The 12,850-nt window shown below is 42.5% G+C and overlaps 3 protein-coding genes across 3 annotated transcripts in view; 2 read left to right on the top strand and 1 right to left on the bottom strand.

Annotated features, from left to right (window-relative positions):
* The window catches only part of nf2a (NF2, moesin-ezrin-radixin like (MERLIN) tumor suppressor a), a 27,125-nt gene extending 25,707 nt beyond the window's left edge, over window positions 1–1,418 (bottom strand). Inside the window, exons 1-2 of the mRNA XM_084468530.1 lie at window positions 1,293–1,418; window positions 293–569 (exon numbers count right to left, since the gene is read on the bottom strand). Of these exons, the coding sequence (XP_084324656.1) occupies window positions 293–409 (117 nt within the window). The 5' untranslated portion in view covers window positions 410–569; window positions 1,293–1,418. The remainder of the gene's footprint in view (window positions 1–292; window positions 570–1,292) is intronic.
* On the top strand, window positions 1,208–6,678 carry fbxo21 (F-box protein 21; the record flags this gene model as incomplete). Its single annotated transcript, XM_084468529.1, has 12 exons — window positions 1,208–1,431; window positions 1,898–2,033; window positions 2,219–2,328; window positions 2,446–2,567; window positions 2,852–2,998; window positions 3,215–3,357; window positions 3,447–3,583; window positions 3,835–4,014; window positions 4,425–4,557; window positions 4,797–4,987; window positions 5,412–5,569; window positions 5,782–6,678. 12 exons carry the CDS (start codon window positions 1,208–1,210, stop codon window positions 6,027–6,029), a joined length of 1,929 nt encoding a protein of 642 aa, XP_084324655.1. The 3' UTR covers window positions 6,030–6,678.
* Window positions 6,679–6,956: 278 nt separating this feature from the next.
* tesca (tescalcin a) lies at window positions 6,957–12,427 on the top strand. The gene is made up of 8 exons (XM_084467579.1): window positions 6,957–7,052; window positions 8,344–8,413; window positions 9,136–9,216; window positions 9,674–9,813; window positions 10,789–10,850; window positions 11,815–11,922; window positions 12,006–12,053; window positions 12,191–12,427. Exons 1-8 carry the CDS (start codon window positions 6,992–6,994, stop codon window positions 12,278–12,280), a joined length of 660 nt encoding a protein of 219 aa, XP_084323705.1. The 5' UTR covers window positions 6,957–6,991; the 3' UTR covers window positions 12,281–12,427.
* Window positions 12,428–12,850: the final 423 nt, after the last annotated feature.

Here is a 12,850-nt window from a genome sequence, read left to right on the forward strand (position 1 = left end):
TCCTTATTGCAGTCTAGGCCATAACTATAATCTTGGATACCTGCTGCCACCTTCTGTTGGATGAGAACGCACACATTTTTGATTTGTCCACACACGTGGACAAATCTAAAATAGTTACAGCTGAATCTAATCCAATAATAATATTTTTAACTAAATGCTTAAAATAAAGATGAGATACAGATGAGCTGGTAGCGCAGATCCTTCTCATGGGAAGTGAGGGACACGTTTTTGTCTGCGGTATTGGAGCCATTGTAACTTTATGTTTTAAAAAAGTAGTGATAGTTGAACCTACCTCACAGCTGAACTCCAGGTCTGACTCCATGGTGCAGATCCTGACGGTGAAGTTCTTGGCTTGTTTTCTCCTCAGCGTGCTGAGGGCCATCAGTCTGGCTGCTATAGCGCTTGCCATGGCAGATTGGCAGGTGTCTGTTCTAACTTCGACAGGGGGTCATAACACGAGTCACACCAGATGTCTACTGTCGTTGGCAAGTGTTTGAGGAGCAGTCTTTACACATCACTTGTCTGACAGATCGACGTTATCTTCAGGCACCCAAACTGGGACATGGATCCTGTTTGCAACACATTCACTATTTACTATTAACTAATCTAAAACACAATTCTCCAAAACACCATTAATATGTCCCTTACGTATGCGTATTCCCATTGCCATTACGTTAATTTCCTACCAAACGTAAGATGTTAAAAGTCCACATAAACTTTAATACTAACTTAGCTTCCGTTAGCTACAAAGTAGTCAGTGACCATCTAGTATTAACCATGTTATTACATGAGATTAAAACAAACTATTAACAATCCATTTCAATGCTCGGACCGTTGTGTGTCCGCTATGTGTCTAGTGTTAAGTGCACAGCGTATCTTATCTTATGGTACCATAAAACAGCACAATTACAACAATAGACGAGGAGAAGTGCTACAAGCTAACGCCACCGAGTTGTGGCGAGTTGTTGTATCCAAGTATCCGGACGTGAGGTGGGCGGTACCTCTCGCTCCTTTAACACGTTGTAAGGGAAAAGAAGAACAGCCCACTGCACGTTCAGACCCTTTGATCTAGCCCCTACCCTCCCCTTGTCTGGATCAGCAACCAATCAAATTGTACTATGCGCCGCAAGCCTCTCCCATGACCCAGCCCTCTGCGCCATAAAGGGGTGGGGCCTATGAAATTAGGTAATCGGGGTAAACAGTAAAGATGGCGTCGTCTGTATCTGCAGATGGGTTTTTAGGTCTAAATGGAGCTATTTCCGAGGCTCAAACCAAAAAACTGACAGATCTACCGGCCGAGTTGCTCGAACATATCCTGTGTTTTCCTCTCCTCAGCCATGACGACATCTGCAACGCGTCATGCACCTGCAAGCGGCTCCGCGACGTATGTCATGGAAGGGGCAAGGTCTGGGGACACCAATACAGACTCAGGTAATGACCCCCTGGGCAATGTTGTGCAGTTCTCTTATTTGTATATGATTGCCGTTACAATTCGGGGATGTAGTTGGGGGGTGGGTGTACGTGAAGGCTCTTGATCCGTTTAAACCAACTAAAGGGCGTTATTCGAGCCTCGGAAGAGCTGTCAGATATCTGTGCTGAATGCTGATGCACCAAATTCATTACGTCAGACCAATGATGCAGATGGTATAATGAGATTGCAAATCATTGTCTTGCAAAAACTTCCAACCAATACAAATAAACGTTTGAATTGCTTGATACGACCAATTATTATCATATAGTATGCTGTGTGACCTTGAATGTTAAACAGTATCCAAATTAATACACAAGCATTGAGATTTTGTATTGCATACTGTCCATAAAATATATCAGTCATTATGTAATTTGACTAAATAAAGGTTTAGCAATTGTTACAAGGTTTAATCCAATCTTTCAACAGATGGCCGAGATTACAGAAATATTACCGTCACAATGAGTGCTGTGATTGGCTGAGGGAATACAGAACAAGACATACTGTTGGTTTACAAATCAGACGGACCGTTGAATCCATCTCCAAGAGATTCTTCACTGAAGTTGTAAGTAGCCTTATCTACAACCAATGATAACACAACCAATATTACTGTACAAGCTTACTTCTAGGCATAATACCCAGAAGTTCTCCCATCTTCAACCCTCTAATGTACACACGGATGTACATAATGAGTCGAGATGGATGCGTATGACTTGTCACATTGAACTAACTCGAAGTTCTGTGACCCAGCCGTGTGTAGGCCAGGTGCTGGGGGATAGCTTTGCAGAGATCCAGTCACTGGGGGCCCCTGAACACTTCTGTGAAGACGAACTGCTCTTCATCCTCAACTCAGACAAATGGTGAAGGCCTGTCTCTACACTACTGCACTACTGCAATATCTCAGCATGAAACTATTAAAGAATATGCTGTCTGCACCTCCTCATACACAAAACAATGACGTTCTATTCCTTTCTCAGGAAAAGCTTGACGTTGAAGTACTATGCAAAGAAAATACTCTACTTCCTGCGTCAGCAGAACATCCTGAGGAGTTTGAAGGTTTTTCTGGAGCAGTCGCCAGTGCAGCAATCAGCTCTAGAAGGTACTGGTATCAACTGTTACCAGTTTATACTATGCTGGATTTTGACAATGGTTTTCCATTTTGGGTGATTGGACTTTGTATGTGGGTTGGTTGTGGTTCTAACTATGGATGGGTGAGGGGGTGTAGTCAATGTCACTTGCTGATTTTTTTATCAGACTTTATCAGTATCTTTCACAGTGACCCAAGCTTTTTGCTAAATTACCCATAAGGCTTGAACCTGTTTTTCATAACGACGTGAAGTTGCTGTAACCTAACTTTGCTTTGTATCACTTGTCCTTTATGAGGTGCTGTGCTGGTGGACCAGTATTGTAATCCCTTAGCGGACATCACCGTAGCCAGTATATCGGACCAACTGGAGGAGATCACAGACAAGGTTAAGAAGATGTTGAGAATCAAAAACCCGTCTCACCCTAGCCTCAGGGGGGTTCCAGGTAGGTTTCTTTTTCTTCTCCCATCATGCATCCGAGCTGGTGTTTTCTGGTCTTAGACCAGCACTATAAACACCACTATGAACGCCTTCACGTCAAAACCACAACAACAACAATGAGATAGATGATGGAATGGGTGGTTGTAGTCTGTTTGCTTAAATTATGATGAATTAGTTTGGTTCTGATCACTTTACTTATGAATTTTCTTAACTTTCACAGATGCAGGTGGCTGCTTTCACGTAGAGGATCTGGAACTCCAGAGACAAGCTGTGTGTGTACTGAACTGTGTGTTATACGAGCAGCTTCAGTACAAGGGCAATGAGTTGGATTACTACAACCCCCTGAACTCTTACATCCACCAGGTATGGTCCTCACAGACGGCTTTCATACATCATTTGAAATTATTAATTTGATTTGGATTGTTTTAATTTCCATTATTTGTACCACGCAGGTGATCCAACGCCATACAGGAATACCCATAAGCCTCTCTGTCCTTTACATGATGCTGGCGAGGAGGCTAGGGGTTCAGCTGGAGCCGGTCAATTTCCCCAATCACTTCCTACTTCGATGGTGCCAAAAACCAAATGGGTAGGTTCTCCTTGCGTCTTGCAGACCACATGTTTACTAGAGGGCAACTATACATAATTTCAAGTTGAGAAACTAATGAAGATGTGATTGATTAATTCATGAAAATCTCAACATCAACAAATGTGAACTCAAGCAGGGTGTTTCTGACTTTGCAGGGCGTTTCTGGTTCAGCAGGGTTTTTCTGACTCAACATGATGTTTCTGAGCTTAGACGCCTGCTCATAAGATGTTTGCACTTTTGACCCCCCACAGGAGTGAAGACATCTATGACTTTGTCTACATCGATGCTTTCGGCAAAGGCAAGCAGCTGACCGCCAAGGAGTGCGAGTATCTCATTGGCCACCAGGTGACGGCAGACTACTACAGCGCTATCAGCACCACCGAGGTTCTGCTAAGGATGGTGGGAAACCTACTCAACATTGGGAAGAGAGGGTAAGCCCAGACACTGTTGAATGTGGTACTAGAGACATTGATGTGCCTTGTGAAAAGCATGTTCCGATGGTAATGGTTCAATGATGCGAACAGCATGGTTGATTTAGTGAGCGATGCTTATTGTTGTTTCTGTTGTGCTTCAGTGTGGCATCAGTGTTAAAAAAAAAAATGACTTTCAGGGACAAATGCTTTTTTTGTTTACATTATAAGATGACAGATTAGAAAATATATAATAAGACTGGCTGGGCTCTGGATTCAAAGGAGAACTGTCACACTCAAATTCTTTTAATAGTGACTATTGTGATTTGCAGCGTGAGGCACACCTTGTCCACACCAACGCTATGGCCAAACAGTGTCTCATAAAGGTATATTCTGCCTAATCATGTACTTGTCGGTTCCTTTTACAACAGGGAGGGCAATGAAAAATCCTACCAGCTCTTGAGGGACTCTCTGGACCTATACCTCACAATCAACCCAGACAACGTCCAGTATTTACTGCTGCAGGCTCGCCTCTACTTCCACCTCGGCATCTGGCCAGAGAAGGTCAGATCAGTAACGGCACATCTGCACGCTTCATTTACTGTTGGTTTTCCAGATGTTTTTAAAGGTCAAACGTCACGCTCAGCTATTGTTTTATATCAGTTTTTCCCAACATTGTACGACTGTCACCACTTCTCAGATCCCATTTGCTTCAAACTACCGGCCGATAGCTAAAAAGGAGTGTGCATTACCCTTGAAGGACCTGAGAGTATTGATCTGAAAGGTGGACCCCTTGTCTCCAGGTGCTTGATATTCTGCAGCACATCCAGGCGCTGGACCCGTCCCAGCACGGTGCGGTGGGCTACCTGGTGCAGCACACGCTGGAGCACATCCAGCACAAGAAGCAGCCGGTACAGCCCGAGGTGAAGCGGCGCAGCGCTGCGGAGCACGGGGAGGTCCGCTACGCCGCCGGCCTGGTCATGAAGCACAAGAGGTGGGGGGCCGCGTCATCGCTGCTACTTTTGGATCGTGAACCCAAGTGGGCTTTGATCAAGGACGCTGCTGCTGGAACGTTTTTTTTTTTGACATGCAAATATTACAAGTCTTCTACATGAAAGGTCCAAAGCACACACACACACAATGTGTTTTGTGTTACCATCTTCGTATTTTATTATTTAACTGGCTGGTTAAATAAGGCCAATAAAGGGAGATTAGACCTCTTTTATTGGCCTTTGTTTGAGAGCTTCTGATGTACTGTTGACAACCGAGTCAATATTCCAAAGCTGCCTCCCTTGTTAAGATAATTCAAACGCTGGCGGGGAAAAAAAAACATACATTCACAGCAGCCTTACTGAGATGCATACAGGTCTTATATTGCCCCCTCTCAATAGCCTGCCCTCCTCTTTCCATCACCTCAGGTCGGGTTATAACTGTGTCATCTACGGCTGGGACCCAAAGTGCACTATGAGCCAGGAGTGGATCACCACCATGCGGGTCAACCAGCTCAGCAGCGGCGCCGACCAGCCTTTCTACAACGTTCTGGTGCAGGACGGGACGTGCCGCTATGCTGCACAGGGTAGGGGACACACACACACACACACACACACACACACACACACACACACACACACACACACACACACACACACACACACACACACACACACACACACACACCTTTCAATTCTATTGCCCAAAGGGTACCACTAAATTATTTTTAAAAACATGCCATTTATTTGAGTCATAATAAATGGCAGTAAACACATTCATTTGTGATTTCCATCTTAGAGAACCTGGAGCCACACGAGGACCCTCTAGAGATCGGGCACCCCGAGGTGGGCCGCTACTTCTCGGAGTTCTCCAACACCCACTACGTTGCCAACGAAGAGCTAGAGACGCGCTACCCGGAAGATATGTCCGAGACCTTGTGCACTGTCTGCCGGCTCTACCAGAGACTGCTGCCCTCTAGCGGTGGGAACCAAAGCCAGGCGCAAGGGACGGCAGAGCCGGCGGAGCAGCAAGCCATGCCAATGTAGCTAGAGTCTTAAGTGACCCTGGTAGTAACATTGCCCCTTCTTCCTCGTAGTATGCATTGATGGACGGCCATGCACTCATCGTCCACACAGCTGTCTCACACCGCTCAACAGAATGACGTTGTTGCAAACAGGATTTTTACCAGTCAGTATATATGCCAGAGTTGAAGATAATGCAAAAAAGTGATGGCATGTGTGTATGTGTAGTTTGTTACAGTATACCGTTTACGCTGTAGACTTTTATACTGCAATGCAGAATATTACAGTATGCCAATTGAGCGGTTTGTGATGGGTAATTCATTGAAATGTTCCTCACCCCAACATGAGCAATGTCATTCCCGTCGTCCCCCCCCCCCCAGCACGAATCTAGAACCCCCTACATCTTCCTATCTCAGTGACATTGACCGAAATACGAACATATGTAAACGCAACATGAAAAACAAATTGGCCCATTTTGTAAATGGCCTTTAAATGTTTTGCATTTGGTCACCAAGTCCCATGCACTTATAAGCGTTTTACCGTTTAATTTTAAATATTTTCTGTACATTTACAAGTCAAATATCATAATGAAGTAAGGGCTCATCGGGTCATTGAGCTCTTCTTCAAAGAGAAGAGAATAAATAAGTTAATGAGTGGCTTGGAACAAGAACAATTATGACAATTGAGGAGAATTGTGTGTAATAAAATGTTTCAAGTATTTTTTGGTTTGTTTTACACAGACATGTTATACAGATATTCGCCAACAGAAAAATGACCAATAGTGTTCCTTTGCGAGGAAAACATGACGAAAGAAGAATGAGCCACGCAGAGTCATGCTGCTGTTATCATGGAATACTTCCCTATGTCTTCACACCGCAGCATGGTCAGTGACAGTCAAAGCCACCACACACCAGAGAAAACTTTGTAGCGAATGAACAGTCGCGTCAGGTAGTGCGTGTGGCCGCAGTCCTCTGATCCGTCTCGACATGGGAGCGTCCCAGACCCGAACAGAGGACGTATTTCAGCAATTGTCGGACAAAACTGGATGTAAGTTGCAAATATCGTTATTTGATGGAGAGGATTAGCTGTGTTTTGTGTCGGCGTCTACTTTCGCAATGTAGGTTATAATTAACCGTCCTATGTTACAACAAGTAGAACACAAATCAACTAATTATATAGCCTACACTTTCGTGAAAACACAACTTTACATTACTAATTATAAATGTTAGTCATATTAGTCAAAATCAAGTTTTCCAAATGTATAGGCCTACGATTTGCCATAGCGCTGTCCTGCTGGACCACAGCCTAGAGCCTACCTGTAAAGTTTATTGATTTTTTACTGTGATACTAGACTAAGAAATATTACAAACGTTATAGGCCTAAGGAAAAATCCTATAAGGATTGCAATTTGATATAGATATAGAGATTTGCACTTTAGAGTTCTATGCATAAATGCGGTTGACCGCTTATCTGGCATTGGCTATTTACGACCAAGGCGTAGTTGATATGATTTTTATGGTGGTGTTAATAATCCGCTTTGGCATTACAAAGAAAACACCTTGTTCTCACTAAAACTAGGGGAATGGATGAAACTGACAAAAACAAGTGAAGTGCATGAGGTTAACCAACGGCTATTTTAAAACATTGCAGCGACAGCCCAAATCCAATTAATCCAGCATCTGCAGTCGACCTTGACCGATAAAACGATTGATCACTTGGGCTGTCATCGTGGGTTGACAGCGGCCGCGAACCCCCCGCTCTGTAGTATTTGATAACCTGTAGTCTATGTTGTTCCCAGCAGCACACGTGCGTGTGGAAGAGATGGCGTCAGGCTATAACTCTATAGCTAGATCTATAGCTAAACGCAATAAAATCAGACCTTGTACTTCGCACTTGAATTGGCAACCACTTTAACACAGAGATGAAAAAAACATGCGACGTATGGGATCAGTCCAAATATACTGCAAGCCCTTATCTGTTCAGCAGGTTAATTATTTAGCGGATGTCCATTTACAATTACAGAGGCAAGCCAGTCACATCACAATCATAACAGAGCGGTTCAGTTTGTTTTGTCATTATGCTGATAGTATTGTTTGGCGGTTCCGTCTGACCTATTCCCCCAGTTCATGAAAAACCATTAGCCTATCCTGCATGTTAATTATCACATTTACCTAGGCTACACATACGAACATTTCTTAGAAGGACCTTCTGTTGGTTATGACTCTTGTTGTTTAACATCCCCGGGTTAACAATGGATACGGAGTCCAGTATTGTGTCAAAGTTTTGGGGTGTGGAGTGTTTATGGGAGGATTTTACTGACATACTTTCCTGTTGCAAGTTTCTTTAGAGCAGATCCGAATCCTCCACAAGAGATTCAGGCAACTGAGTGGAGATGAGGAGACGATAAGGTGAGCTACAACAGCCTATACACAATACATGTCCACTGTCAAACCACCATGCATCACAGTGTGTGTGCACTACCAATACTGCAAATACCAATTACAGTGGCTGTGTATTGTAATGTATAATCATGATAATAGTCTGCCACTGTATGAATAATAGCATAGATAATTTGACAATCTGCCTTCACCACCCACACAAGGTCCTAGAAATACTCATACGGAGAGACAGTAGTATATAAATATAGAAGCACAACCTGTACATATACACACATGCCTAGAGAAACCAAGCACATGCATGCACACACACACACAAATTAATCAGTCATCGTTTGCATAATCCCACACATTCCCTCCCTCTATATGTAAAAGCAGTGTGCCACACTCCATCAGGCCAGGACAATAGACACACACACACACACACACACACACACACACACACACACACACAAACACTCTAATCCACTGCTTACCCAGCACTTCATTTAACTATGTGTTGTTCACATGACGTAAAACCTAAACGCAATGTGGGACGATTATCTGCAGGAGTCATTCACACATACTATTAAGATATGAGAAAAACAAGGAAAGGGAATAACCAAAAACACACGTCTTACAATCCACCAAAATGACTAATGCTAACAACATCGTTTGAGACATACACTATTTCTCATTCCTATGGAACCATTGTTTTTGTCTGTTGGATTTCACTCCTACATTTTGCTTTGCAGTAAAGAAAACCTGGAGAACATCCAGGCACTTGACAAAAACCCGATCAGAAACCAGATCATAGAGGCCTTCTTCGACAAACGGTGAGGGTGCTCAAACTGTCAACGCTCCTAAATACATTAAACCATTAACATATATATATATATATAAATGTTACGTCAAATATGATGAGTTGTACCAATATCTATAGACGTCTAAAGATGCTCCATACGCTTAAATAACTTGGGTGTTATTTCCAGTGGTCCAAATGGGTAGATATGTGTTATATCAAACTAATCGTAACATATCACATTATGGCACCCATGCACTCCGTACCATCCCTGGAAGGAGGGATCCCCCACACTGCGTTCCTTCTCAATATTGCTTGCTTGCTGATTAAGGGAGATTTTCCTTGGCCTCTGGAGGGCTAGGGTTAGGGGGGGTCATAGATATATGACCTGTTAGGTCATTGGGATTAAAGGCTATACTGATAACATTGTTTGATAAAATGTTGTGCATCATATACCGACGTAAAAACCTGAAGTTCTCTCACCGACCCAGGAACCAGAATGACGGCGAGGTGGGCAGCTCCAGGGAGATCGGCTTCCAGCAGTTTGTGAAGGTCATGTGCCACTTTAAACCCCCCACCCTGAAGATGACCACCGAGGACAAGGAGGCCATGAGGAGAGAGAAGCTTCGCTGTGAGAACACTCAGTTTCATTCCTGTCATAAACAGAGTAGTAGTAGTAGTAGTAGTAGTAGTAGTAGTAGTAGTAGTAGTAGTAGCCATAGGCGCATGATCGGGATTGTTTCAAATGACAGCAACACATCATATTGATTTTGAAAATATAACTTGTAGTCCCTGTGTACTTATTTGGACCATAGGTACTGAAGGTGGCATACCAAAATATCAAGTCTGGACAAAGGAAAACATACCAGTCACACAAATCAGACTTTAGATTAATATCTAAAGTCTGATGGCAGACAAGCTCAAATCTGGTTGAACGAGGCGTTTCACGTTCTTCACCTCATCTTCCAATCGTGTTGCTAGAGGCGGGGATCTATAAGGACCTAATTTGCGAGCACATTCACCAGCAGTGTAGACACCGTGGTGACTGGCTCCGGTACGAATACACTTACTAAAATGACCGAGAGATGTCATGATGAGATGATGAAAGCCTTGGCTTTTCTGCTATAAGTTCTGCTATAACATAGTAGGACTACTAGATGCCAGATTTCTAACCAACTAACTTAAGACTCTAGCACTTTATACAACATTAAAATCCAGCCAATTGAACCTTGAAGGATGAAGATCACACTAACATCACACTACAACAGGGCTGAGTCCCAAGCAGCAGCTGGGGTCATACACTAGAAGTCGCATTACTGACAAAGACACAAGCATCAATATGAATATTCCATGCTCTAGTCTCTAATGGGTTAATCAAGACTCTAGAATAGTAATGTAGCAGAAAGCTTCATTAGAACTACTATATCTTTGTTCTGAAACACACTGGAAGAATGTCTATTTTCAAATGAATCTTTCAAAATCACTGCATCCCATGTTGCATCAACACTTCTTCATAAGGGGACAGATGACTCAATAAATGACACCATTAGTTCTGCTCAGACAATCCTTTGATGAAAGTAAACTGTGTTGTGTGTCCTCCTCTCAGTCCTGTTCAACATGCATGACACAGACAACGATGGAACGATCACATTGGACGAATACAGAAAGGTGAGGGCGCCTCTGATGGACTGTAAGCAAGAGTTTAGGAGTTTGAGAAGGGAGGTGTGTTTTTCATGCTGTTGTGTTTGGATGTTTACATGTGGGAGGGTTTCAATCATGTGATCTGCAGTTCCATAAAACAAGTTTAAGCGGGCATCTTAATACTTCTCAGCCTCAAGTAAAATACTCCTGTAGACTAAAACCAGTTGTGGTAATTAGCACCTGTTCAGTTTGGGTCCACAACCCCTGTGTGGATTTGGGACTGTTGAAGTGAGAAGATTGTGAAATAAACAAAAATATATGTAATAGTTGCGGGAGAAATAACACATACACCATGTCTTCAATGGTTTGCCCCAGGATGACCTGCAGGACAAACCACCTGTCATACCTTTTGCATGCGTTTGCATGACTCCATTGTAATGGTTTAACCTCCTCCTAGACCTGAAAGACAAACTGTGACTGTACTGCTTTCTATTACTTCTACTAGAAGTTTTATTAGGAGTAGTACTGTGGGTACTATTACAAGGAGTAGTACTAGTAGTAATATAATTAGTACTAATAAAAGTTGCATTTCTGCTTTTACTAGAAGTTGTATTTCTAATACTTATAAGTACTTTTTTAAAGTATTTTACTTTGGAAGTTCTACAACTACGCAAACATTTGATTGAAGTTATGGGATTTTATCTTCAACTTCTACTAGTATTTTAGGTACAATTGGCTTCTGGTAGTACTGTGAGTAGGCTACTGGTAAAAGTACTAGTGGTACCAAAGGTAATAACACTAGGCTACTATTACTTTTTAAGTAGTGCTAGTACTAATTGTACTTGTAATAATCAAAAAGGCAAAACATTTTGCTGTACATTGTCAAGCATAACATTCTACATAACGTGACGATTACAATAATGGCTTGATTGGCACTGGTCAGGAACCGCTTACCCTCTGACATCACTGTGTGGGCGTGTCCCTGCTCCAGGTGGTGGAAGAACTACTCTCTAAGAGTGGGGCCATCGGGCTGGAGGCGGCCAAGGCCATCGCTGACGCTGCCATGCTGGAGGTGGCGAGCATTAACGTGCCTCACATGGTAAAATAAGGATAGCATAATGTTAGGACAGAACGTGTTGGGATTTGGTCGAGTTGAGTGTAATCCCTCTCTTGTCCTTTCAGGAACCCCACGAGTTTTACGAAGGAATTACTTTTGAGCATTTTGAACAGGTGAGCCCAATTTTCCAGGGTTATTTATCCATGCAATATCTGGGATTGTTTTTATGAATATGTACATCTTTGTTTTACATCAATATAGTCTGTGACGTGACATCTTGTTATCCTCGTTACCTCGTGGTATCCGACAGATTCTGAAAGGTCTTGAGATGGAGTCCAGGATGAACATTCGCTTCCTAGATGTGGACACGTCAACTATGCATTGTGGTAAATCACAGTGAATCACAAACTCAGCCTTCTGAAGTCTTGCATTAGTCTTGTTTAACTCAGTTTTCGTCTTAGCCTATTAATTATGTATTTAAGAACAACTTAATTTCAATCACTTTTAAAGTGCAGAATATCTTTTGACACTGACCTTAATGTTTGGTACTCTCTATTTGAAGCTTCACTGTAACTGTCCCCATGCTAGACATCAATGTGACTGATCTTTGGTGCTGCAGTTGACTCATTGGGTCACTCATACATGCTACGCCCAGTGTGGGCCATGGTCATAGGTCATCTATGACCTTGTGTGAGACAGGAGACAAATATTACTATATTAATACAAATGTTGCATCCAGGACTCTGGAATATTAACCTAACATAGATATCCTCTAGATTTCATGTCACCTACCAAAAGTATTTAGACATGTAGATCTTACTACATGGACATCTATGAATGCATTTAAGCAAATAGACACTACCAAAAATGATATACTATACTGTAAATGATTGAGATTTTTAACACTTTTGCACAAAATGATGCACCAATGACAATGAATTAATAATAAAAATAATAAACTGCTAATTAA

The sequence above is a fragment of the Micromesistius poutassou genome (genome assembly GCF_964030765.1).
Source record: "Micromesistius poutassou genome assembly, chromosome: 5".
In the NCBI taxonomy this organism is placed as follows: domain Eukaryota; kingdom Metazoa; phylum Chordata; class Actinopteri; order Gadiformes; family Gadidae; genus Micromesistius; species Micromesistius poutassou.

What these genes read in the sequence shown, in the direction of transcription:
- tesca (XM_084467579.1), top strand. Translation starts at nt 6,992, where the DNA reads ATGGGAGCGTCCCAGACCCGAACAGAGGACGTATTTCAGCAATTGTCG. An exon ending in GAGGAGAGAGAAGCTTCGCT is followed by an intron (nt 9,814 to 10,788) that starts GTGAGAACACTC and finishes TCCTCCTCTCAG; the next exon opens with TCCTGTTCAACATGCATGAC. An exon ending in CTTTTGAGCATTTTGAACAG is followed by an intron (nt 12,054 to 12,190) that starts GTGAGCCCAATT and finishes GGTATCCGACAG; the next exon opens with ATTCTGAAAGGTCTTGAGAT.